The 26,739-nt window shown below is 39.7% G+C and overlaps 1 protein-coding gene across 3 annotated transcripts in view; it reads right to left on the reverse strand.

Annotated features, from left to right (window-relative positions):
- Positions 1–2,615: 2,615 nt before the first annotated feature.
- LOC140911696 (histone-arginine methyltransferase CARM1-like) overlaps positions 2,616–26,739 on the reverse strand; it is a 144,955-nt gene continuing 120,831 nt past the window's right edge. For 2 of the 3 annotated variants that reach the window (XM_073345238.1, XM_073345236.1), the window contains 6 exons: positions 22,465–22,546; positions 19,835–19,920; positions 16,146–16,235; positions 13,612–13,749; positions 5,245–5,334; positions 2,616–2,799 (listed from right to left, as the gene is read on the reverse strand). In XM_073345238.1, coding sequence (XP_073201339.1) covers positions 2,790–2,799; positions 5,245–5,334; positions 13,612–13,749; positions 16,146–16,235; positions 19,835–19,920; positions 22,465–22,546 — 496 coding nt within the window. In that variant the 3' untranslated portion in view covers positions 2,616–2,789. The remainder of the gene's footprint in view (positions 2,800–5,244; positions 5,335–13,611; positions 13,750–16,145; positions 16,236–19,834; positions 19,921–22,464; positions 22,547–26,739) is intronic. The other variant, XM_073345237.1, reaches the window with a different exon arrangement.

Below are 26,739 nucleotides of genomic sequence, written 5' to 3' on the forward strand. Positions count from 1 at the left end.
TGTGTTACTTCTTCGAGCAGAGCCATCTCAAGGACTCTAGATCCTGCAGAGAATGAAAATTCACCACTCCTAGCTGTGATACTTAGCATGCCCCCCTGTGGTGCTTTTCTCATGTCTATGGGATGTATGGCAATCTGTCATTTTTATACAAGTTTGAAATCATCATTAAAGAAACATTGGGTTTCACAAGGCAGTCAAATCGATTCAAGTCTCGGGCAGCCCACCACCTTTTCTTTGCTTCCTCCAGACTCTCCAGCCATCCTCTCCCCACTGGTTTCAGCTTCCCGAAGCTGAAGTTCGCTGCATTGAGAGGGCAACTGATGTATATAATATTGTATCACTTTTTAAGTATACATTACCATCATGTTTGTTTTTTGACTCAATCAGATGTTTTCACTGACATTCTAATTTTTAGAATAATAGACACGGAAAGACTTCTAATACTGAGGCTTGTACATTGTACCACTTCAAGATAAATTGTGTATGCTAGCTTCAGAGCAGGAAAGAAGAGAACAAAAGAGATTATGAAAAAACTAAGACACACAGGACTGCATTCCTAAATGGGAATGTTGTGTGATGTATATAACTCTAATCTCTTCTTCCATTTTGAATTTCTGAACTGAATACAAATATGAATACCAGTTTGACCAGATCATCTTGATTCGCCCCCACCCCCAAAAGTGACTAGTTATGAAATACTTCTCAATTGGTTAGGGTGCATAACAAAGCAGTAATTTCCACAAACTCTGTGTAAGAAGCTAATCAGATACATCAGCCTTTTTTCACTGAATTAAAGCGAGGAAAACTACTTCATATCCCCTGTTTTGGTTTTTTCTCCTTTCATCGTGTTTTATTTTCAGTGTGGTAAGATTGTGTATGTGTGTGTGGGGGGGTGGTAAATCCAAGAGTAAAGCAAGCAGACTACATAAAGAGGAATCACAGTCTAAGGTTTTTCATTCAGGAAATATTTTTCACTATGTATTCACTTTTTAACAGAGAAGGACTCAAACCAAAACTGTAGGTCCAAATAGCTCTGCATTTTGAAGGAAGTGGTTAAAAATTTTAAGATAGATCCAGATTCAATTTTCACATGTAGTCTTTTTTTTAATGGCTGGGACAAAAGCCATTGTGAAAAATCCTGAACTGGGGGTGTCTGAAAATTACCTTTCAATCTGAAGTTTGTGGCATAGGCCCATCTCTACCTAAAAATAAATACATAAAATCAAGCCATCAACTAAAGACTAAAGGTGACCAACCTTGATGGCCCCATTATCAGACATTGCTTCAGAAATCTCTTTTTCATATCTGTTAAATTTATACTGCTTTTCTGATATATCATGCCATTCTTATTGTTCATTCTACATATTTCTACAATCAGACAAACTGGCAGTGCTAAATGCTGCTGGAAAAATCCTCTTAGACAAGTAAACACCACTTTTTGCAGGGTATAGTGTTACTGACTTTTACAATTCCATGGCCTCAGACAAACAAAAGTCCATGTTTGATTTTGACAAGTTTCAAAATATGAGCTAACAATTTCCATACTTAGGAAAAAAATATTCTTAAAAAAATAATTTTTCAAATGGCTGTCAACATATAGAAAAGCTTCTGAAACCAGAACAGTTTCCTGATGGACCCCGGAAGGGGTCCTTGACTAGGAAAGTCCTCTGGACAAATACAGCCTAATGCCTGGGAGAGACCATGGTGTGGCTGTGGTGGGACTTTTTAGTTGAATGCAGCCTTCCAATTATTGCTAGGATTGTAATCACCAGGCAGGGTCAAATGTGGCATCCATGATTAGCTTGAAATATAAATACTAAAATTAGACATAGCTTTACCTTACTTTATTTCCATTCAGGAATCGGAGAGTGTAGATGCCAATTTGTTAATTCAGCCATTCAAGGGTATCCACAATCCATATATATACACACACTGTACAGTTCACTTATTGCTCGTTATCCTTGTGGATGGAGTCAGGTTATCTGGAGAGAGACCTCATTAGAAACTGTAGCATGGCCACAAGTTTCTCTCTTGGCCCGCTGTTGCCAGGAATAAAACAAGTTCTCTAGAAGTACTGGACAATCTGCAAGTTCCCACTGAGCTACAGAACCAGTAAAAGCCTCACTTATATCCCATATTTTATTTTTATTGTAAACGGTGTTAGCAGTAAATTTACAAGTGTGTAGTGTTTCACTTTTATATCTACAGAGTAATCAAAGAATATTTATAAGGTGTTTGCAAAGGATCATTTTGTTTCCATGTTTCAGAAAGAACAGAATTAATGAGTCCGTATTTAACATTGGTAACCTGTAAGACCAGCTACAAACATATTGAAACCACCAAGAAACTTGTGCAGGAAACTCCAAGAAACTTACATATGAATATTGTATTCTGCTTTTAAGATTCTTCAATGTATCACATATATAAACATGAGGTAGGTTTGTTTTGTTAATTTTTTTTTTAAAAAGCAACAAATGTCAACTTTGCTGAAAAACCAAACAAAACCCAACATTTTATATATATCAACAAAGCATTTCAGAACAAAGTAATCTACTGTGTTGCAAATGTGAGTCCAAGCTAAATTTCAGTTTTAAAAACTGGATGGAACTGCAACATTCCCATGTCACACTGCTTGCATAAAATCTTTTATTACAGATATGTACAGTTACAATCTGATTTTGCACAAGGACCAGCAAGCCTATTACTCTGAATACGTTTTCAGTCTTATAGGTTACTTGGCTTGGTGAGAATCTTGTTTCTGTTTTTCATTTACCATATAACAATATATTCTAGGCATACCTAAAAAGAAATATGGATAGGAGAGAACACAGTAGTTAAAATAAAACAGTCTTTGATGGCTGATGGCTCTAACTGAATTAAGCAAATGAAATAATATTTATGTGGCTTTTCTGATTAGGCCTGGGGAGAACAGTTAAACGACAGTCCCTTAATATATATAAGGCAGAATGTCAGATGTAATAAGGGCCCCATAAGACAGGAAATACAGTGGGCCGGATCTTCAGCCAGCATAAATCAGGCTAGTGTTGTGAAACTAGGGTGATTTACATCAGCTGAGGATCTGGATCTGGGTTTGTATTGAAAATAAAATAAAATACAAAGTCACCAGAATGCTACTGCATATGCTAAAATGCAATGTGTTTGCAGAATTTATATGGGAGGTCTTTTTTGTTCTCCTTGTTTACAATTCTTGAGTTTGGTTCTCCATTGCCCTGCCTCCTATGCAAAGGAAGTGAGAAATGCTACCAAGTCAAAATGGTAGCATTTTACAGAGCCGAACCTGCGGACACGGCGGGTAAACAAACTGGCCGGCCCGCCAGGGGCTTTCCCTGCACAAGCGGTGGAACAAGTTTGGGAACCACTGGATTAAAGAAATGATGATGACCTGACATTTATTGCCGGGTACTCCCAGGTATTTTAGGTGAATAAAGTTGCAGCCTAATTAAACCACATCCATTGCCTCCTGTCTTTCTTCTGGTATGGGCAGACAATTGCACTCAACAGGGAAAATGTACATGTCAAATGGCAGGTCTGAGGAAATGCAGTTTTTATACCATGGAGATTTGCTTAGAATCACTGCAGGTTTGCCCAAACAATCTATTTATTTAACTGCATTTTAAAGTATACACAAAGTGACCCATTCTTAAAAAGAGAATCTCGAATGTGGTGCATGTATAAAGGAAAGGGAAAATGCCTAAAATTTCACCACACACACAGGACAGCCTGCCTTGAAAAGCTTACAAAGGAGTCATCATGAAGGTCTAATGAATGTGGGAAACACGTAACGAAATAGGGAAACACCATTTCCCATGTGCACCTCTAAAAAGACCCTAGAAAAATCAATTCCACCATTTCTATTAGTCCATCAATTCTTTATGTTCCTGCTGCTGCAGTGTGAATGTGTGACAAGGAGGAAAAGGCAAGGTGGCAACTGCCTCAGAAACCTACCGCTACCTCCTTCCAAAACAGGCTTACAGATTATGGAAGCAGTCCTCCTGAGGATTTGTGGAGTGGGGAGCAGACAGCCAGCATGCTCCAAAGTGAACAGGAAGCCCTTGGAAACAGCGTCATGAAGGAAGGAATGACTGCATGGAGAGGATAGGCAGCTGTGTAGTAACATCTCCCATTACTTCAGTCACTTCTCTTCATACCTACTATGAGTTTAGCTCCCCAAAAGTCGACTACTCCACATGTCCTAAATTACTGTTGCCCTAAGCAGCAGTACTGAAAAAGGGGTGTGGGCCAACTGCAACCTGCCAGGTGCGCTGCAGCTCACACTGCTGCTGCTGTCTGTAGGAATGGACAGGCTGTTATTCCCACAGACTCTGCCTTCTGTGAGAGTTGACGGGCCTGCTTCCTGGCTGTTCTGCTCTCCAGCTGGCAGCTTTTCCCAAAGGGAACTATGCAGCAGAGAGCAGCCCAACAAAAGCCCACTGAACTGGTTGGGGTGGGTGGTTCTTTCCATATGGTTTGTATAGAGGAAGGTGGGTGCTTGGCACCAGCAACTAATTTCAAATGTGTGCCATGCCTCACTGTATATCTCAATGCAGTTGCAGATTTCTCATGATTCACAGTGATGAGTCACGTGGCTGAAAGGTGCAACTGATTCTATGCGTAAATTAGCACCAAAAAATTCATCACCACATTCTGTGTGACAGACTTTCTGTTCTGCTCAGCCACAGCACTGGACGATTAAGGGGCCTGCACATAGTTTCCCCTTGCAATGCTTCAGTAAAACGTACATGTAATACTGCCTAACTATGAGGAGACCTGTATTCAAATTAAAGACAAGAAAATACCACTGTTTGTTAGCTGTGTTACTGGTCTCAAAAAAACAGTATTAGGACTCAACTTTAGTGCTGACATTTTTAGTCTCAACAGAATGTGTGGGAGGAAAGGGGGTTGTTGGCTATATTATTTATTTTTATGGCCTCATTTACAGAGAGTGCACTGAAGTTAATTTGTTGCACCTGTTTTAATGGAGAGTTTTTTTAAACCTTGCCTTTTCCTCCTCAGAAAGAAAAGAAGCACAACTGCTGGTAAGTGTATAATGATGAATAAATGCTAACCTATAGCTGTCTCTCCCTAGTATCTGCAAAAATAAATAGTCTGTAATATCAGAAGCATAGCTAGCAAAAGTGATGCATTTCTGACACAAGGTCTCCCCTACCCTATATTTTACTATATTAAAAATGATGATGTATTTTAGCCAAGAACATGTCTTACCTAAAAAATGGATTCTTTAAATCAAGGATGTTACCAGATTTAAAGCCTGTCTGGTCCACCACAGCCACAATCTGAATGTCATAACTCTGTCTGTATCAAAAAATAAAAGTACAAAAAAGACAACATAACTGATCTACAATTATATCAGTAACATATGAAGTCAAATAATGGCATTGTCAGAATACCTAGTGTTTGAGTTGCAAGCATTTGGTATATGCAAAATGCAAGGGGATCAATACTCCGATTTCATACATGCTTGACTAAATTAATTCCTTATTCATAGCCAATGGGTAAAATTTACAAAAGCGCATGGAAGACTTAGGACCCAACATCTAAAACAGGCTGCATAATATGCATTCATTGCAACTGAGGCTGACATTCAACAATGAGTTTTGTTGGCCAAAAATGCAGTAAAGATCATTATTTGATCATTACAATATGCAAGCAGTGTATTTCTTGTGTGATAGTACAAAATAAATGGACAAATAACTTTAGCCACCCAAGTGCAATCATCACCCAGAAATGCATTTTCTGTAGGGACTTGTTACTAGGAAATGGAATTTACACATAAAAATAAGATAAACAGTAAAGATAAGTGCCTCATTTCATAGATCACACTGTTGGTGGCCAGTCCAAAAGCTCAATGTGTGTCCATATTTCTGAATAAAAATCTTACTATTTGTCTCGAGGCAACACCAGTCTGGCTTGTCATTAAGACCCAGGAAATGCTCCAGGCATTCTGCATTTATTATTGTTATTACTACAGGTTTGTTTGCATGTCACAGAACCATCAAGAACCTCACAGAGTCTGTACTTTCCACAAATTTCAAACCAGTTTTGGGGTTCACAGCCCTAATTCAAGTTGGTGAACCACTTTTCAACTTAAACCCTCTTTCTCCCGGTTTGAGTCACTAGTTAATTTTTTTTTTCCGTAGCAGGAGGCTGAGGACAAGACCCAAAGTTGAAGGAATTATTTTTAGATGTTGGCATTTTTTTTTCAGTTTCTACTGCCTTTGGAGATATGCATCTATTTTTGCATCTACATGAAAAAGAATGATTGCCACAGAGGGCTGCTGCCCTGAGCAGGAGACAGAGGACTCTGTGGGAGACTTGGAGGAACCAGCAGCCATGCTGATTGGCCTGGTAGAGGCAGTCCCAGTTGGTCATTTGTGAGGACAGTGTTGTTGTAGCTGTGTTAGTGCCAAGAAATTAGAGAGACAAGGTGGGTGAGGTAACATCTTTTACTGGACCAACCTCTGTTGGAAAGAGTGACAAGTTTTTGAGCTTGCACAGAGCTCAGTGTAAGCTTGAAAGCTTCCCTCTCTTACCAATAGAAGTTGGCCCAATAAAAGATATTACCTCACCCACCTTGTTTCTCTATTAGTGAGGACATCAGATACATGGCTTAATTCAGTCCTGGGCTTCACTGGTATAACCCAAGACAGAGGAAATCTTCCCCTCGGTGGTTGTGGTGGCATAAATTACCCACAACCCCATCTTTGCTAGTGGGCAAATTGCCAACTAGTGCACCCCATAAGTGAGTGAAACCAGACAAGGGGGGAGTATGGTCAGGGCAGATAGGGGATATGTTAGTTCATCTCTTGCTGCTATCAACTGTGCTTTTCGGGGACCATGACTTTGCTTTAAAGCGACTCTCCCCTGGTGGAACCCCCAAGGGAAGGCAGCAGTACAAACACTGTTTCTCTTCTTTTAGAGGCAAGTTTCTTCCTTGAAAGAAGTTTCTTCCTTGGGTACAGCAGCCCTTGCTGGTACAGCGAGTGCAATTTGTACTCCTTTAAAGAATTAGGGTAAATTGAGCCCTCAGAATGTTGCCCAGCTGAACAGAAAGACTGGAGAGAAATAGTGCCATGTGAATAGTCCAGACCGACTGTGTGCAGTGATAGACCAGAGATAAAATGGTGGCAACGATGGCAGGGGGTATCTGCCCCATGACTGAGGGGGGTATTCAGACTGGAAATCAGGAGAAAATTTTTAAATCAGATAAAATAAGGTGGACACTGAGCCAACGAGGATTAAGCACCTAGCAGATGGTTGATCTAAGAGCAACCTTTTAAGGACATATGAGAAAAGTACTGAAATGGTACCCAGGGCCATTCCTTGTAGATAGTTATCAAAGCCATGTTAAGTAGACTACAAGTTAACATGTAGGCCTGTTTTGTTAGAGGATTAAGAATAGATACTAATTGTATTTGTCTGTGTTTACCTATATCTTGTTAGAAATTAACAATGTAACCAGATTAGTTTGTGGATGCTAATTCCCTTTCATGTCTTAATTACACTATATTATGCATGCAGATGGTTCAGTTAACCTTAAGATCAAGATGTAAGATATTGAAGGAAATAATATTACTTACATTGTCTTCAGCTTAAATTGTCTATGCGATAATAAAATGCCTTGATAGTTTGAATAGCTAATTGCCTTATGTTAATTAACACTACTAGTGTACCTGTGTATACATAGGAAATAGAAGTTTAGCTTTAAAGCAACAACATACACTGCCTCTCTTCATCTGGTAAGGCACTTGCTGTGATGTCTGCTGTCAAGAGGCTATCAGCCTGCTAGAGAACTATAATGGAAGCTTAGGGTCTGATCCTGTTTTAACTCAGATCTGCTTACATTTTGTCAGGGGAAGTTCAAGCTGCAAGACTGAGGTCTTCATGTCTACTCTAGATTAGCCCTGCAATTTCTTATGGAAGAATCTGAACAAACTCTACACACAGACTGCCTATTGGACTGATTCTGGAAGGACTTTTACAAATCCGCAGGTTCACCATCTGTGTATGAAACAGACCTAAGAACTTTATTCATATCTATATATACACATAATGATCTTTCAACCATAGTAACTCTCTTTCTTTTCTTGTTTAATAAATCATAGATTTAGCTAATAAGAATTGGTATAAACGTGTATTTGGGTAAGATCTGAAATATTCATTGACCTGGTGGATAATGTGTCCGATCTCTTGGGGTTGGTAGAACTTTATATATGGTGAATAAGGTTTTAAATAAATCTCAATATATAGACTTGGCTGTCTGGGTGGGAGCCAAAGGCAGGATTGCTTAAAGGTACTGGCTTGGTGAATCTAATTATAAGAATAAACCAGCAGTTTATTTGGGGATCATCTTCCCTATTCTTTGCAGTTTGTCCTGATTGAGCATTCTCAGTATAGCCCCTCCGGTGACCACAGTCACAAAGGCATACATTTTTAATGGTGAAAGCTATTCACCATTGGACCAATTTACCAAGGGTTGTGGTGGATTCTCCATCATGACAATTTTTAAACCAAGATTGGATGTTTTTCTAAAATATTTGCTCTAGGAATTATTTTAGGGGAGTTCTATGGCCTGTGTTATACAGGAGGTCAGACTAGATGGTCACAATGGTCCCTTCTAGCCTTGGACTCTATGAACTCTATGCAGTCCTTGATTGCTTCTGGCTTCCCAGAGAGCAGAGGTGGAAAAAGTGCCTTAATACGTTTTTGGTTGGCAAGAAGGTTTGACCTTTCCTTTTGCCTGCAAACTTTCCAATTATGTATGCTTTGGTAACCTCCACAATGGATAATTACAATGCATTGTACATGACAGTATCTTTCACAACCATTCTGAAACTTTGTCTAGTGCAGAATGTGGTTGCCTGCTCTCCCCCACATGGAACAGATTACATTGACGCTCCATGGACTGCCCTGGCTTCCACTTCATTACCTGATGCTATTCAATATGTTGCTTTTAACGTATAAAGTCCTGTATCATTTGGGTCATGTAAATCTTCAAGACCACCTCTCTGTGAAGCTGAAATCAGTACCCTTTAGCAACCAGTCTCTATTTTTGTATGTGTTGGTGCTATACACAGGGCACCCTCATTAGTCTAGCAGGGACAGTTTATTGACTCTAGGGCACATTGAAGTCCATCATTATCAATTTACTCATGCTCTTCCTGAGGGGGTAATTTGAGAGGAGTGATCTAAATTTCTATGGAGTTGGGAAGTTCTTTATTATTGTCAGTTGATAATGGTTCAATTGGTATATGCGTATGATTTTATATTTATTTTCTGCAGGATGGATTGATGTGGATTCGCCTTTTATGATGAGATTACTGGTTCTGTGGATGAAGGGAAAGCAGTGGATGTATTGTTTCTTGACTTTAGCAAAGCTTTTGACACGGTCTCCCACAGTATTCTTGTCAGCAAGTTAAGGAAGTATGGGCTGGATGAATGCACTATAAGGTGGGTAGAAAGCTGGCTAGATTGTCGGGCTCAACGGGTAGTGATCAATGGCTCCATGTCTAGTTGGCAGCCGGTATCAAGTGGAGTGCCCCAAGGGTCGGTCCTGGGGCCGGTTTTGTTCAATATCTTCATAAATGATCTGGAGGATGGTGTGGATTGCACTCTCAGCAAATTTGCGGATGATACTAAACTGGGAGGAGTGGTAGATACGCTGGAGGGGAGGGATAGGATACAGAAGGACCTAGACAAATTGGAGGATTGGGCCAAAAGAAATCTGATGAGGTTCAATAAGGATAAGTGCAGGGTCCTGCACTTAGGACGGAAGAACCCTATGCACAGCTACAGACTAGGGACTGAATGGCTAGGCAGCAGTTCTGCGGAAAAGGACCTAGGGGTGACAGTGGACGAGAAGCTGGATATGAGTCAGCAGTGTGCCCTTGTTGCCAAGAAGGCCAATGGCATTTTGGGATGTATAAGTAGGGGCATAGCGAGCAGATCGAGGGACGTGATCGTTCCCCTCTATTCGACATTGGTGAGGCCTCATCTGGAGTACTGTGTCCAGTTTTGGGCCCCACACTTCAAGAAGGATGTGGATAAATTGGAGAGAGTCCAGCGAAGGGCAACAAAAATGATTAGGGGTCTGGAACACATGACTTATGAGGAGAGGCTGAGGGAGCTGGGATTGTTTAGCCTGCAGAAGAGAAGAATGAGGGGGGATTTGATAGCTGCTTTCAACTACCTGAAAGGGGGTTCCAAAGAGGATGGCTCTAGACTGTTCTCAATGGTAGCAGATGACAGAACGAGGAGTAATGGTCTCAAGTTGCAGTGGGGGAGGTTTAGATTGGATATTAGGAAAAACTTTTTCACTAAGAGGGTGGTGAAACACTGGAATGCGTTACCTAGGGAGGTGGTAGAATCTCCTTCCTTAGAGGTTTTTAAGGTCAGGCTTGACAAAGCCCTGGCTGGGATGATTTAACTGGGAATTGGTCCTGCTTCGAGCAGGGGGTTGGACTAGATGACCTTCTGGGGTCCCTTCCAACCCTGATATTCTATGATTCTATGATTCTATTATTTAAATCATCAATTTTAATCTTGGTTTGCATTTATAGTTTTTAGTTATTTTACCAAAGAAAGGTTCATTCTCACTGGTTGGTAATCATTAAAGTATGTTGATTTGCAATCAAATTTAGCCTTTAAACTAAATTTGGTACTTCTTTTTGCTAACCACGAAGATATAGTGTATCTATACACATTTATTTAAACACATACACATATATATATTATATATACACACACATTCACATTATTAATTTTTACAGTTTTTATTGTTAGGAAACAGTGAATGAGGCATTTCTTATCTACTTGATGATTTTTGTACTAAATTCCAATTTTCATCCAAATGCATCTATTAAATCCTATTAAAAATGTACAAAACCAGCATTTTAAAATTATTTTTCAGTAATTAAATAAACCAGCCTTAAATGTGCTGGATACATAAGAACAAAACTAAGTTTATCAAAACTTATTTGCATTTCAAACTGATTTATTAAACGAAGGAAGAATTAACTGTAGTTAGTGAGTTGACAGATTGTTTCTGGTCACCATGTGCCATATTTACAAAGGCATTTAGGCACATACATATGTTAAATAGGTGCTAGTGGTATTTTCCTAACTGCCTAACCTGCTTATGTGCTTTTGAAAATTCAGCTAGTCACTTATCTACATCTTTAGGCACCTAAATATCTTTGAAAATCTAGTTTCGTGGCCTTCAAATTTTTAGAATTAATAAATCTCATCTTAGAATCATAGAATCATAGAATCATAGAATATCAGGGTTGGAAGGGACCCCAGAAGGTCATCTAGTCCAACCCCCTGCTCAAAGCAGGACCAATTCCCAGTTAAATCATCAATTCCCAGTTAAATCATCTTCTCCCACCAGGCTTTTATTCACAGACTGGAAGAAGAAAATAAGCTTTCCTGCTTTTTCAGCTCCCAGTCAGTTTCTCAACTTTGAATGAACTAGTCCAAATGAAGAAAAAGATATTCTCTCTGCACCTGCAAGTTACCATGAAACCAAAAGTAATTGAGGTAAAAAACTCTTTGGCCTAACAGAAACTGGAAGTACTTAAATTTGGAAAAATGTAAAATATCATCATTTGCTCTATTGTAAAGACTGAAACAATACAGAAACTTAATGCAGTATATGATACTGTGACCTATATAAAGTTTGAGTGGACCTCTAAATTTAAAATGTTTTCTTCCTGATTCTGTATATAATTGAAAAAGAAACACCCTTGAACTCATTACATTTTGAGGGAAGCTCATTGATGCACCAGACTTTTAAAAATTATTTGAATGACTTTATTAGATTATAGTGAATTTTGGACTTCACATAGGTTGTCAATTGAAAACAGGTTTATTTTCAAAAAGAAATATCTGTTTAATGTAAATAAAAGCATGTGACTTTTTTTCTTTTTTTAAATCATGGATTTTTATCCACCCTGATTTGCACACACTAAATAGCCAATCACAAGCACGTGTATAAACAGAGTGGGTGTGGATAGGCTTTCAGACACCATAGTGACAGGTCTGTATAAAAAACTAAATAGATAAAAAGAATCAGTTTTAAGGATTCGCTAAGTGTCAAGTTTGCTTCTACCTATACTTTCATCTAATCTTTGCCATCAATATAAAACCCAGTCCTTAAATCCTTAATCCAGCAAACCTACCAATGAAGTTGGGCCAAAAATCCATCAAAGAAAGCCAAGATACACTGGAACTTCCAGAAAGCTTACTACAGTTCATTTGCCAAGGCAGAATTGGAAGGAAGAATATAGTACTACGTAATTATAGTAGCGGCTGTGTGGTCACTTTGTGCAGCACACTGGTTCTCTCTCTACACATTTAGTAACTGATACTTTTTACTTTTGAAAGGGACGTATTGTGACTTGTGTGATTTATCTCCTTTAAGGAGAGCTCCTAATCCAAAAGCTTGCAAACTGGAAAAAGTCCCACGTTGGGCATTTATTGCAGGTGTGAATGAAGTGCTTTGTGAGTGCTTCTACCAGTTTTGATCTTATGAGAACTCTCTGAACTCATAAGGCACATATCCAGAGCCAAACAACAACAACAAAATGATTCACATTTCTATATTTGCTTTCAATTACAAGCACACATGCAGGTGTGCTAGATTGAAATGAATCAGCTGTGCAAACCAGTCTCTTCAGGGAATGTTTTCACAGCAGAGCATAAGGGTGATACTTCTCAACTCCCATTGACAGCAAAAGAGTAGGAATGCAGCTTACTAACTCTGTACTGACAAAAATGTACTCCTTAGAGAACCATCCTCTTCACTAGCCACACTAAAAGGGGAAAGTTGTGTCTCAGTGATACAGGAGTAGTGTCGTAAACAGGGAAAAGTGTGTCCATAGGAAATCCTTTTCAGAAGTGAAAATTAGCAAGGATATAGCACCACCTCCACTTTACTTGTCCCTAACACAAGATTCACTAAGGGGAAAAAATACAAACATTCAAAATCTGCAGAGGAAAAATGTTGCACTGAAAAAATGAGGGTGATGAATGCACAATGAGATATCTCAAAAACCACTGACGAACTGGGACAGCTGTGCACTTCAAACCAAAGAAAATGCTGCTTCTGACAATGTTTTTCCTTCCATGAAAATCAATTTTGCTGTGTAAATTTGGGATTGTGTGGACAGACAGATGCTTATAGGCATTGAAAGCTGATCTGATCTTTAAATTGGTTGATAAATCAAGTCATTTGGCAGATGTACATTGAGCTAGTAGTTTTTCCAACCTCCCCATGATACATGGAAATACTCCTTCCACATTTTGGCAAGACATGTTTCCTCTGGGCACCACAATGAAGGGTGAATTTATACCCTACAGTCTTGGATGCAGAGATGCGAAGCACTAAAACAGACCCTGTGCAGCTTGACTTTTCCATTTCCCCAGCTTGCTAAACTGTATATCTGCATCCCTGATTTTACCTCGTCCAGTCTCTATGCTACTAACTTCCCCAATGGGTGCAGCATTTTGGAGAACCTCAGCAACAGAGGCACACCACAATGAGAAGTCTCCTGGAGTTGCTTTACCACTTACCGTTTATTCGCTACAAACAGGACTTTCCCTGAGAGAGTTTCCCCTTCTTTCGCAAAGAGGGGAGTCTGAAGGAGGCAGCGTACTTGATACCAGTGAGTTAAAGGTTCCGTCGGAGCAGTTGACAACCAAACAGTTACCCTAAAAAAAAAAAAAAAAAATACATAGGCTCCTTCTCATTTGCTCTGTTAGAAAGCAACACAATTTTGGAAGGGAATTTATGAATGATGGGTCCCATAACTGTCTGTTATATACTTTAAGCTACTTATGAACCAGTTGTGCAAAATGCTAAATTCCTGATTTACAAGTGTCACTGATTTACCTCCATACCTCTTACCTTCTCACATCTAGTATGACAGACCCATATAATTAAGGTTCAATTCTGCATCTGAAGGATGTGAAATGGGCAGCCATGCATCAGGGCATACATACTCAGCAGGTTTGCAGGCAGAAACTGAATTAAAAAGTACTTGATAGCTGCCCTAAGGCCTCCAACTTCTCCTCCAGAAGTAACATCACAGCTGGGCTTCACGTAGTCCTGCTGGGAAGAAGACTATTGCCTTCTACTGTCAGATAAGTGCTATTTTTCTAATCTGAGGGACTTTCTTCCCATTTCCCTTCTCACTGAAACAGCATTTTGTAAAACAGCTCCCTGGAAAGCCATGCAACGAATATTGAAAGAAAAAAAGGGAGAGGGCCATTTCGTTTTTCTATCAGGGAAAATTGGAAAGATTATTATTGATTATAGTTTGTCTCAGTGGGAACAGCAGGAAGGACAGGAAAGATAGAATGAAAAAGGAATTCATTTATTCCTCCAGTCCTCTTTCCTTCATTCATAAACTATTATTAGTCAGTGGACACTATTCCTTGTGTTAAAAAGCCAGAGGAAATGTGTGTTAAACTTGCACAGTGACTAGTCCTGAAGGGATCCTATTTGATTTTTGTTGTCGTTTTTAAAACTTTAAAATATCCATCTGCCTTCAAAGAACAATCAAAAATCTGGGGATTTGGTCCATGATGAAGGCAAGGCTTCAAATGTAACAACTCATGTGTCTATTCTAACCTGTACTGTGTTTGTAATCCTGGTATCTGCGCACCTAGCCAATGTCGATTCAAAACAGATGCTCCCTACAGGACCAGTATTCTCTACTCTCTCTATTTCCAGGAAGTAAGATGTCCATTTCTCCCCCATCTTCCCTCTGTTTTTTTTTAAATCTAATTAAGGGAAATGATGGCAAAGAGATGGGATTGTCCTGAAAGTAGTAAAGTTTGTGGTCTTTCCTTTTTACTGTGGCAAGGAGTTCCCCTGCAGAGGACCACCCACTGAGAATGTCCTGTTTCCAGCTTTCATGCCTCTGGCCAATGAGATTTCCATAAGTCTCGAAGGAGCCTGTGGTTGTAAAGATAGGGGCAGCCTGTGAGATATCCCCCGTCCAGCCCATTGAGAGCTCTGAATACTAAGAACAGGAATTTAAACATTATTCGATATTTAAACAGTTATCTGATGCAGTGATCAAAGTCCCACTCTTGTCAGCCTATGTTGGTCAGCAGACAGGCTGCTGCATTCTACACCAAAATGGACGCTTCTTTGGTTGATATGTTTCAATCAGCTCCCACATAGCTGGAAACTTTCTCTGCTGCTTTGTGCCACGTGGGGCTAAAGACAGGCTCTATTCCGAATCCGCTTGCCAGTAAAATTCAAGTTATACAGTAAACTACTACTTTAAAAAAAAAAGAGAGAAAAAGAAAAAAGAGAATGTAATGTTATTAGAAAAACCCTTACTCGGTGAGCCTTATATCAGGGGCCGATGAAGGGTATTTATCAATAAAGACAAAAAGAAAATCAAATAATTAAAGACTTAGCTTCCCAGGGTCTGGTAATAATTCTTTGTTTCCTGAAGATGTGTCCAATTCTTATCAAGTTATTTAATATAAAAGAAAAATCTCTCTCCCTCACCCCCTCATAGGACATGCTTTTCTGTTAGACTGAGGGTGACATTCTCTCTGATGTGGAGAAGTTTACTCTTCTTTTCCCCGGTGCAGCTCCACCACTTACTTTCCAGAATAGTAAGTAGCACCACCACGCACAGCAGGTTCCAGCTGCTCTCTTGAGATGCCTCTGGCCCCCCAAGCAAGCCCAAGCCCAAAGTGAACAATCACAGCACATGTTCCTGTTCTTCCCCATAACACTGAACAGTTACACTCAAATAGGGCAGTAATCAAGGAGTTGGTTTTGTGCAGAAAGATATGGGGATGACACCTAAGAGAAAAAATACTGAAACATCCCAAACTATCACAATTCCTGAACATACCCCACATAAGGTAACAGCAAACAACCCCAACCCACAAACTGCTGGAGGCAAGAATGTCAATGCTGTGTTGTCATTCTCATGGTTGCTACCTCAAGAAGGCATTACCTACTGGGAATAATATGACAAGTTCAACATTAAAGTAAGATCACACCTTCCTGCATGAATAAGGAGGTAATTTTTTCTGTGTTTAATGTTTCATGGGAATGATTAAAAAAATATACATACAGTGATCCCACAAATGCCACGTCAAACCAAAAAGCCAGGCCGTGGATTAGTCCGGACTGCATCATCTGGAAAACGAAGGGGATTTCCACTCTGCAGGAGGAAAACTAGAATGTTGCCAGGTTAACATACAAACATAGTTCAGACAAAATTCCAACAGAAACATTCTACTGAAATGTGTCTGGTGGTGTTTTCCACACCTTTACCACAACAATTTGTGCTTGAATTGTCACATGCCAGATAAAATCAGTTTAAAAAAATTACACTGGATAATTTTTTTTACGTCATTTAGAAACATTTGGCTTGATTTTCAGAAATGCTGAACAACTGCAATTCCTAATGAAAAATCCAAGTGCTCAGCAACTCTAAAGTTAGGCCATTAGCTGTTCTGTATGCACTCTGCAGCTTAAACCTGGGCTACTGCATTTTGGGTCAATAATCTAGACTACTGTGAGTACAGGGGGTGGGTGGGAGAGTCTTTTGTTTTTTAATATAAGGGATGCTCAAATACGGTTTTACAAAACATAAGTCTGTTAAATTTTTAACAGTAGCTGCAGAAATTCACTTCTCAGAAGCAATAAATCCAGAATAACGACAGCGAGCTATTTGTAGGATTATATAACACCTGCAATGGTCCGTGGTACTTTTAAAAGAAAAACAAGTGATGTGTGTGTGCACATGCATGTACACATGTGAGAGATTCTCTGTACCTTCTCTCTTTTTCCCCACGATTAACACAGTTAGAGTTTTAAATAATGTTTCAAATTCAACCACTGCCATATTTCTCAAAACTTTCATTAAAAATCTAGATGGGAAAGCTCTTCACCTACGATTAAAGGCAACAATCTTAAAAAGATTTAAGCATGTGCTTGACTTTAAGCATATAAGTGGATTCCTTGGGGATCTTTACCATTCCACCAAGACAGCCACTGAAAGTGGAACAGAAGAGACATGCATTCCCATCCCTTCTAAAATCTCTTACAGCAGAGTCAGCATTGACCAGAAATCCAATTTTTTGTAAGGAATATGAACTCAACCTTCTAAATAAAGCTGATCAAAAAATTAAATTTCTATCCTGCTGAAAATTCTGATATTTCAACATCTTTTTCCCATCTCAAATCAGGACAAAAAGTCAAAATATCAAAACTTGTTCTGAAAAAATATTGCAAAATGTTTTGGAAAATAAATTAAAAAAAGTTGAAATGCTTCATTTCAGCTTTTCAATTAAAACTAAACATTTCATCACTCCCCCGCTGAAGTGTGACATTTTGAGTTGAGTCAATATTAACCTGTGCATCTGCCCGAGCCATGGGACTTCCAGGATGCGATGGCAACTCAGTGCACAGACAGACTGTAGTGCCTCATGGGACGTATAGTCTGGCTGGAGAGCAGGTTCCACAGAAAAGAATGGGGCCATGAGAGACCTGGAACTACAACTCCCAAGGGGCCCTCAGTAGTGCAGGCAGATGCAGAGATTAAGGTTGACCTGAAACATAATGTTTAAATTTTACTGACAGAAAACTCCACTAAAAATCTATCTTTTCCTGCAGAAAAACTTCTATTTAGATTGGGGTCATATTTCCTGCAAGAAAATATTTTGTTAGAATTTTTTTTCAAACAGCTTTACTCCTGAGCCACAGGCAAGAATGCTGCTAATTAAGCCAACAGGCAGAAGAATATTACTTCACTTCACCTCCAGGATTATCACTAAGTAAGGCAGTACTTCTGGGAATAACATATCATTGGCTAAATAGCTGCACTCAAATCTCTGCCATTCCTAGGAATATGAACCATAAAACTAACACTTGGAAGGAATGGTAATAATCAAAATAGTGATGTTCACCAGTTTAGAGGAAGCTGTGGATAGCATACTTAAATATTTCTTGTGAAACTCACTGAAGCAAGCCAGCATACTAACCAGGTGAAATGGGGAAGCAATTCTCTCTCACTAGACCATGCTATTGTGCCATAAAATACAATTGACTGCAACTCCTAGTAGAACTATAGGAGGTCTGAATTTCACTCAAAAGAGCCTGGCAGATGTGTGTTGGGAGTCTGTGTGTGTCTGTAGTTCCTGTGGTGTTCCCTGGAAGAGACCCTAAAGTTCTCCCATTCCGGTAGGGTACACCTCATTCCCGTCACGTGCCTAGGGGCTGTCAAGCTGCACAGTGGCCTAAAGTTTTAGGGGGAAATCCTCAACGAAAAGTTTAGAGGCAGGCGGCTGCCAAGGAGGCACCATTAGGAAGTTAAGAAGGTGCAGCTGAGCCTTTTTAGTCTGAATAATTTAAAGAAGAGAGTTAAGAGTTACTCCAAGAAAGGAGAGGGATATGCAGGACAGGGGGGTTTGTGATGATGCTACCAAGTCAAATGGGGATTGGAATCTTTCATGGTATGTAGAATGCACAGTGGGACTTGGTCTATCACCAGGATGAAAAGGGCTCCTGCAAATAGTCTACAGAGAAACAACTGCTCCCTGGTATACAGATGATGTCTTTCTATATTGAACTTGCTTGACCCAATCTCTCTCTTTGCAGGAATGAAAACATATACAAAGACTACTCCACCAATGCCTTTTACAATTAATTAAAGCCAAACAGCAACTACCTTCCCTGATCCCTCATTCACCCACCATTTTATCCAAGTGGCATTATTCTTCTTGGTGCTAGAGGTACTGCACAAAACAATGGAGCTGTTATGACTGTTGTTTCTACACCATCAAGCTTTCGTAACTTAAACATTTCTGTACAAAAGCTATTTTTCAAAGACCTTATTAAAAGAGAGAAAATACATTCTTGAGTCAGGATAATCATAAAAACTAGTACAAAATTGCAGTGATTTTCTAAGGCTTGTCAAACAAAAGGCTCTGCATTGTTAAGATGCTGAATGAGCTGGCAACATATTCAGTCTCATAATTTCTACTGAATATTGAAAACAAAAACTAAAAGAACTTCAGGAATAGGAGAACTCAAACGGAACCTCTTAACCATACATATTTTTAATACAAATCTCAAGCAGGCTGCATATCACAGTGACTGTCTGTATCAACAAAACCACCACATAATTCGGCACAAGCAGTGGCAATCTGTGCACAGCACATTTCCCCACTGAGATTCAGTGTTAGCTTCAAAGTTCTCCTGATGCCCAAGGAAACCTTTCCAAGTCTTGTTTTCACCTCCCTCCCTGGCAGGTTGTGAGGATTAATGAATGTCTGTAAAGACCTCTGAAGATGAGAAGCCCTAGCTAATAGGGATGTGTGTTGTGAATAATAATCTCTCCAATGGCCTGAATCTTGGCATATCTGGGGGGACCTCAATGTTCCTAAATATCAGTAAATGTCATCCTTAACCCTGCAGAATGGTCCCTCTTCTTGAAGAAAATAAACACACAAGCTATTATTTTCCCTCCCCTTTAGAGGGATTTTTCTTTTCTTAGATTTGTTCCCAATAAACTACCTTTAATGAAAATCCTGCTGCCTCAATACCAGTTACTGAACAAATTTACTACTCTTGATGTTGCATCTGTGCCGCTGTTGTAGGGGGTAAGAGGGCACTGCAGGTGATAATGCTGATATTTTGCTAGAGCCATGCAAGTAATGTTCCATGGACCACAGCTCCAGCCAGAGCCAACAGCGTCTTCTAAAAACACAAATAATTAAAAAACTGAGTAAGAATAGGACACTGATCTATACTAACCTATGCAAATCTTCCTCTTCAGCTTCTGTAAAGTTAACAGTGTACTTCACTGTCCGAGCCATCAAAATTCTGATGTCAAAAGTGTCCTGAGGGGGAAAAAAATGTCACAAATGTTATCATTTTGTCTTGCCACCTTCTAAACTAGGTATCTGACAAAAAAGAAGGTATCTTTATTTTAATGACAATGCTCTTTAACAGCTCTAAAAAACATTCTACTAGAGTTTACATTAGTATTATTTGCAATTAATGCATTTGATAGCTCACTTATGTTACAAAACTTTTTTAAAGACCCTGCTAAATCATACAGAAACACTTTTCATTTTGTTTTCACCAACACACACACAAATAATTCATGTGGCCTCCTCTACCACATGTACAATGTTTGACCAATTATAGAATTTTGGAGATATGCTGAAGAGTTAACTACAATTACATGAGAATCAAAATTAATTATGCAGAATAGTAACCAGGCTAGGAGCAGTCAGTACACCCGTAATTGAAAACATCTTTTTCCCACCTCTTTTTGTACATCCACTAATCCAGACCCTCCACGGACTCAAACTCCCAGTTGGTGCTAAAATCTTAGCACAAACTCTGCTTGTGATATATACTGAATTTAAAAACTGAGTCCCAATGGGGAGTGAAGTGTATGTATGGGGAAAAGGCACATCCCAAAGTTTTTTTTTCCTTTTTAACAATTGTGTGTGGTTTATAATAATACACTCTATTATTGATCTTAATGGAAGGGCATAAATTAAGAAAACAAAGGCTTATAAACCAAGCACACATCTTTGCATATACATATATATCTTACATAGGACATGCTTTACCTCTACAGATCAGCTTCATTCTCTAGTGGACTGCCAGAAAGCGTGACATAACCAACATGGTGTGCATGTTGGAGTGTTAGGTTGAATAGCTACAGAGAGCTCACAAAGGGCTGGTGGCAAAGTCTTGAAAAGCTCAAAATTTAAATGGAAAATAAATTTTGTTACTTTTTGCCATTTTCCAACCAAATGGAGTCAGGCCTGATGTCAAAGAGAGAGAACAGAATTGAAGAGGTTCATTCTGAGGCAGCCAGTAAATAGGAACATATGTAAAAAAAGAATGGTTGTCTTTATATAGAAACCTGGCTACTGGCTTGATTTTTTTATTTTGTTTTAATTTGTGTGGTAGAGGACGGAAGGGAGAAACAAAGGTATAATGCAAATTCCAGCTGAAAGCTGCAATGCCTCTTTTAGGGATTGTGACCCTGCGAGGGTTGGGTGGAGAGAGAGCCATTTACATGCAGTGGACAAGGAAGGGACTGTTCGGAACTGTGAAACCATGGAATTGACAGGTTTAATGCTTTTGGAAAGGCACCAATATCCCTAAAACCCAGGAAAACAAACTAGAAATGGCAAGACCTGAGTGGTTTAATGATAAGCAGCAAAGAAACCAATGACTAGAAAGTTGTAAAAACTAAAGAGCTTTGGGAATCTAGTTTTCTTTTAATTCTGTAACAAAACCCACACAGGTTTGTTTAAAAAATCATCAACAGCTTGTAAAGGTAGGGCAGTGGTGGCGATGGTTTGAGAGCAATCAAACTGAAAGGTAGAGGGACAAGCTAGGTTTCCTCTTTTAGCAGGGTACACAAGGGGCAAACAGCTAATGTTGAGCTTATGCCTGCAGCTGAGGAAGCTCTGGGTCTATAGACTAGGTAACTTGAATTTATTGTACTGATATTCAAGTTACGGTTTTCAAACATAATATCCCAAACTGGGTACAAAGTCCTGACAACATAACAGACTGACGTGGGCATAAGTGGTGATCCCTGGAGAAACAGAGCAGCAGTTTAGGTTAAAGAGAGCTCAAAAGTATTAATTTTCAAAGCCAAAACCAAGTGCATTCAGTCCTATGACCTGCCTGAGATTTTGCAGAGTGTCACCTGGAGTTCCTTGGATTGCAAGTTTGCTTTGAAAAGTTGTCTTCTCAGGAGCTCAGCCAATGCCAGGACCTTATTTACTATTAGAGCGCAGGTGAAGGGGACAGAAATACGGATAAGGGAGCTGTGCTGCCAAGGATGTAGGGGTGTGGGGGGGAATAGGGGCAGGTAAGCCACAAAGATAGCTGGGCTTTTCTGGAGGATGCCCTAGAAACCAGAGGATCTGCAGGTTGCATTGCCCCCTTTCCCCTTGAGGAAAAACTAAGTATAAACTCATTGCACTTTCTGTTCCAGAGTTTTTCCTCTTTTTTCCCTCCAAGAGGGTGGCATGTAACACATGACCTTTGAACAATCTCTCTGTTGGCATTCACACCAGTAAATGTAGATAAGCAAGGAGGAGACAGGATGCCATGAGGATCAAATCATTACAGTTTGGCATACTACATATGAAGTAGCTGCCACAGGGGCATACAACTCTGCACTTCTGTTATTCATGACAAAAGAGGAAGCCAGGTATAGTACAAACAGTAATTAACCTCTGACAGGGATGCTCCTGGTTCTAACAGAATTGGTCACTGGAAACCAAAGTTCTGTACACAAACCAAATGACACTATACAGCTATGGTTCGAGCTCTCCTAGACAGGGTACTGCAAAACTTTATGGAGGGGATGAGATAGGCAAGAGAGAGAGAGAGAAAATACTTACTACGATAGGTTGTCGGAAGTACTCATCCACTGCTGCACTGCGGAGACTGGATAGATTGACCCCATAAAAACACTGCTGGTACCTACAGACAGTAATGTGTAGCAAAATATTTAGTGGAAGAAGTCTCTTGGGGCTTTCACACCCAGAGGATCCATGCACAATTGTGTCTCCAAACTGATTGTGAAGTGTGGCTGAACCCTTAAACCCCTTCCTAGAATTTGTGGAGAGCTCAAATCATCTCTGTCCCCACCCCACTCTTCACCCCCCCCCACTCCACATATGCACGTTACAGGTTATTTCCTGGCATCAGTGAAATCCACTGCTGGTTAGACTATCTTGTGCATTCTTCCAGGCTGAGGAATCTGATGCCATCAGCTGAACTCGCAAGAGACCTCTCTGCATCAGGAAAGGGCTCCCACACTTCACCTCTTACTGGCATGGCACAGAATCCACAGACCAAGGGAGTGGGAACTAAGGTGGCTTTAAGCTACCTTTGTGCACTCCCAATCCTGGGCTGCTCTAGGAACTGGAGAGGCTTCTGGAACAACCGAAAACTGCCCCGAGGGCATATGCTAAGTTATGGCAGCCTCCCTAGGCTGCCTTGTTGGCTGCAGTGCTGACCAAAAACCCTACAGCAATGCAGGGTGCAGTCCCACCCTGACACACCCCTGCAGCCCTCACCATGCCCCCTAAGCTTTCAAGGGTATCCTCTGAAGACAGCTTATGGCTGTCTCCACAGTGCCTGTGCTGAGTGGAATTGTCCCCTAGCTGTATAAAAGGCTTTTAGGGCCCCGACACATGGCTCTGGCCCTTTTACCAGGCATAAAGGGGTAAATGGGTGTGAGGATCTCACCCTAAGTGAATAGGAATTTTTTTAAACAATAGAGACAAGTTACATGCGCAGCTGATCCAACTGTGCCAAGCCCTCACTGACAGCAAATCCAGGCCCCCTGTAAAACTCCTTTGAAATCAAAAATATCTGCCTCCAACAACTACCCAGAGTCTGAGGTTTGACCCACTTATCAATCCACTGGAGCACTGAAAAAGGCTAGAGACACTCATTAAAGCCCAGGAAGATTCAGCAATTCTCTGGCAATATAAACATAAAGATGTCTGCAACCGAGGCAAATTTCTGATGATGAAATCATCATCCAGATGCAAAATAAAGGTCTCAAGTCTACTGCAGTCTCTGAAAACACCTTAGGAGAATGCTTAAAACCTCAAATTCCTGTTTTAATTTGAAAGACATCATACAAATATTTTAAATATTGTCTGGATTTTTTTTTCAAAACACAATTTTAATACTTAAAACAGGTTAAGAATGCCCCTTTCGGATGTATTAACTTTGCTTTAAAATATTAACTTAATTATTTAATCTGCTACAATGTGAACTGTGTCCTATGTCCCATTTCCAAGTGAAAGATGCTTAAAGTGAGTACTGTACTTCTCTTCTTAATGGTAAGCGTAGCAGAAGAGATCATCTAATACCACCAGTGACAGGAGATCTTCTACCCCTTTTCAGCATGATTACTGATGCACAACTAGAGAACCTCTTATCTATTATGGCAGAAAGATCAGTTAATCAATTGAAAGCTCCCCCATTCATATGGAGGGAGCATAAGAATTTCAGTGTATCTCAGTGGTTGGTAATAAACACTGGCCCACTCTTCCTTAAAGTTAAGTCTGTGCAGTATTATTCAATGGAACGTCCATTCAATGAAATGAATTATCTGGAGATACTAGAGAAGAAAGTCTGCCTCTCATTTAAGCTGGGGGCAGTCACAAAGTATGCCAAAGGCAAAGAACAGACTGTTTTAACCACCTGCAGTATATTTATGCTTCGTACCTATCTTCAGAAGGCTTCTTACAACAGAAAGAGTGATCTCCTCTTGTAAGATACGTTGCAAACAATCACCCTTTCCAGAAATGTGCTATCCTTGACTTTGACCCAACACAAGTTAATTTGCATCTGTCAAGCATCAGGGTAAACTAACTTTTAAGTGTGAAAAAACAAATCCTGCCAGTGCCTCGCTGGATCATGGCCATTATTGGCTTTGGACAGTAATAAATCTGTGTTTGCGTTAACTATTTCATCCTTCTTTCCCTCCATTAATAAACAAATTATGCAAACTCCTAGTAACTAGTGATATGACATGCACCAGGATTCTGTGATCAGGTTTTTTGCACCATTTCACAGACCTGATGTTTTCACAAGAGCCAACTCAAACTGCAGTTCCAGCCATTTCATTTACTCTTTTGTTGCTTACAGCAAATGGGACAAAAAATGTGTAAGATCTGCAGCAAAACCCTCTTCAGACACGATTAGCTATATAGGAAGGATTATTAAACATACAGCAAGCAGATTTTCTAAAAAACAAACCAGGGAGTTGAGTGAAAAGGGAATTTGGAGGCATGGAATTTTCTGCTTATACAGGCACTGGCTAGCACTAAACAGCACAAGCTGGCACAACTTAAATGACTAAAAAAGAGCAGATACACAGCCTAAATTTGCTGGGGACCCTGTGCCCAGCTCTTGGACTGTACTGGATATATCAGTATATCTTAGTACAAAGAGAAGACACCAGGGGATAAGTGAAGCAGTGGTAAAAACATTGCACTTTCACCTCTAGAGACCTGGGTTTCAACTTTTGGCTCAAGGTTCAAGTGAAGTTAATTTGTTTGTCTTTCCACTTAAACACCTGGTCCTGCAAAGTGCTCAGACACTCCAGGAGTTGCTAGATACCTTGCATAATCAATCCCCGCTGGACACCCATCCACACTGAAAGACCGCTGCATGATTTAGGATAACTTAGGATATGAACAGTTGTGCTCTGGAAACTACCAGGGCTGGAAAAACTCCAATGTTGCAGGTGCATTGGATTATCCATGTAAGCTCATGTAAAGTATGTAAGAGTTTATCCAGTGTTGTTAGCCCAACATTTACATGGCAAATTTGTTCAAGATTTGTTCAAGAAAAGGAATGAGCTGTTGAAACATTGAGGAAAGGATCCCGTTACAAAGACTGTAAGCTCTTCGGGACAGAGACTCTTAGTTTATGTTTGTACAGCTTCCAGCACATTGAGGTTCTAATCCTGCCCTGGCACTACTGAAATACAAATAATAAACAAATAAATAAACAAATAACAATGATCATGATGGGGAAGTGAATTAAGTTCCCAGATCCAGTTATCTGTGAAGGACTTCCAGACCTGAACGATTAGGATCTTTCACTTCTATCATTCTCTTAGCAACCCTGTAGTGACTGGTTCTGAGTATTCACCTGAATAATTGTATCAGTGTGCAATATTATAGGACACAATGTATGTATTACATCTAGACGTCATTTTGCAGGTCTGGATATTTATGTTAAGAAACTGGATGTAGATAATGTCACCAGAACATCAGCAGTTAAGAGCTTGTGCCATTAATTAATGGCAGGGACAAGCAGATTTTTTTTTGCCATTAATACAGATACTATATACATACTGTATATGTAAAGACAGATATAGACAGAATATTTATGTGTACATCACACCATTTGTATTCCCCACTTGTAAGCTGTCAAATAGAGGTCTTACATTCCCTAATGATGGAGATGAAGCATCACAAGCAACCTTAAAGTGAAATGCTTGGATACTGCCAATAACATATAGTTCTGCAGAGCCCTGTGAAAAAGCGGATACGTTTCTGCTTCAGACTGCTAATTCAGCATCTATTCCCCTCACTAAGCAATAACAACCCCTATTCATCAATCCCTGAGTTTCTACTATGGCTTCCCAAGGAAGCTGGCACATGGAACAAAAACCAAAATATTGGGCCCCATTCCACCCAATCTGTAGTTTATTATAATTTTTTTTGTATTCTTGAGAACAATCAAAAAGAGCAGAAGCTAAATATTAAGTGGGGAGGAATTGAAATGATAGATAGGGTTTGAAAACATTTTTTGATGAGATAAGTTTGAGTAATAAAGGTAACAGTGTTGATGTAATATACTTCAACTTCTCTAAAACATTTGACTTGGTACCACATGAAATTTTTGAATAAAAAAATAGAATGACACAAAATGAACATGGCACACATTACATGGACTAAAAAACTGGCTAATAAATAGGTCTCAACTGTAAATGAGGAATTCTTCATCAAACAGGTATATTTCTAGTGGGTCCTATCCTATTTAACATTTTTATCAATGACTAGGAAGAAAACATAAAATCATTACTGATAAAGTTTGCAGATGACACAAAAATTGGGTGAGTGATAAATACTGAAGAGGAC

This window comes from Lepidochelys kempii, chromosome 5 (genome assembly GCF_965140265.1).
Source record: "Lepidochelys kempii isolate rLepKem1 chromosome 5, rLepKem1.hap2, whole genome shotgun sequence".
In the NCBI taxonomy this organism is placed as follows: domain Eukaryota; kingdom Metazoa; phylum Chordata; order Testudines; family Cheloniidae; genus Lepidochelys; species Lepidochelys kempii.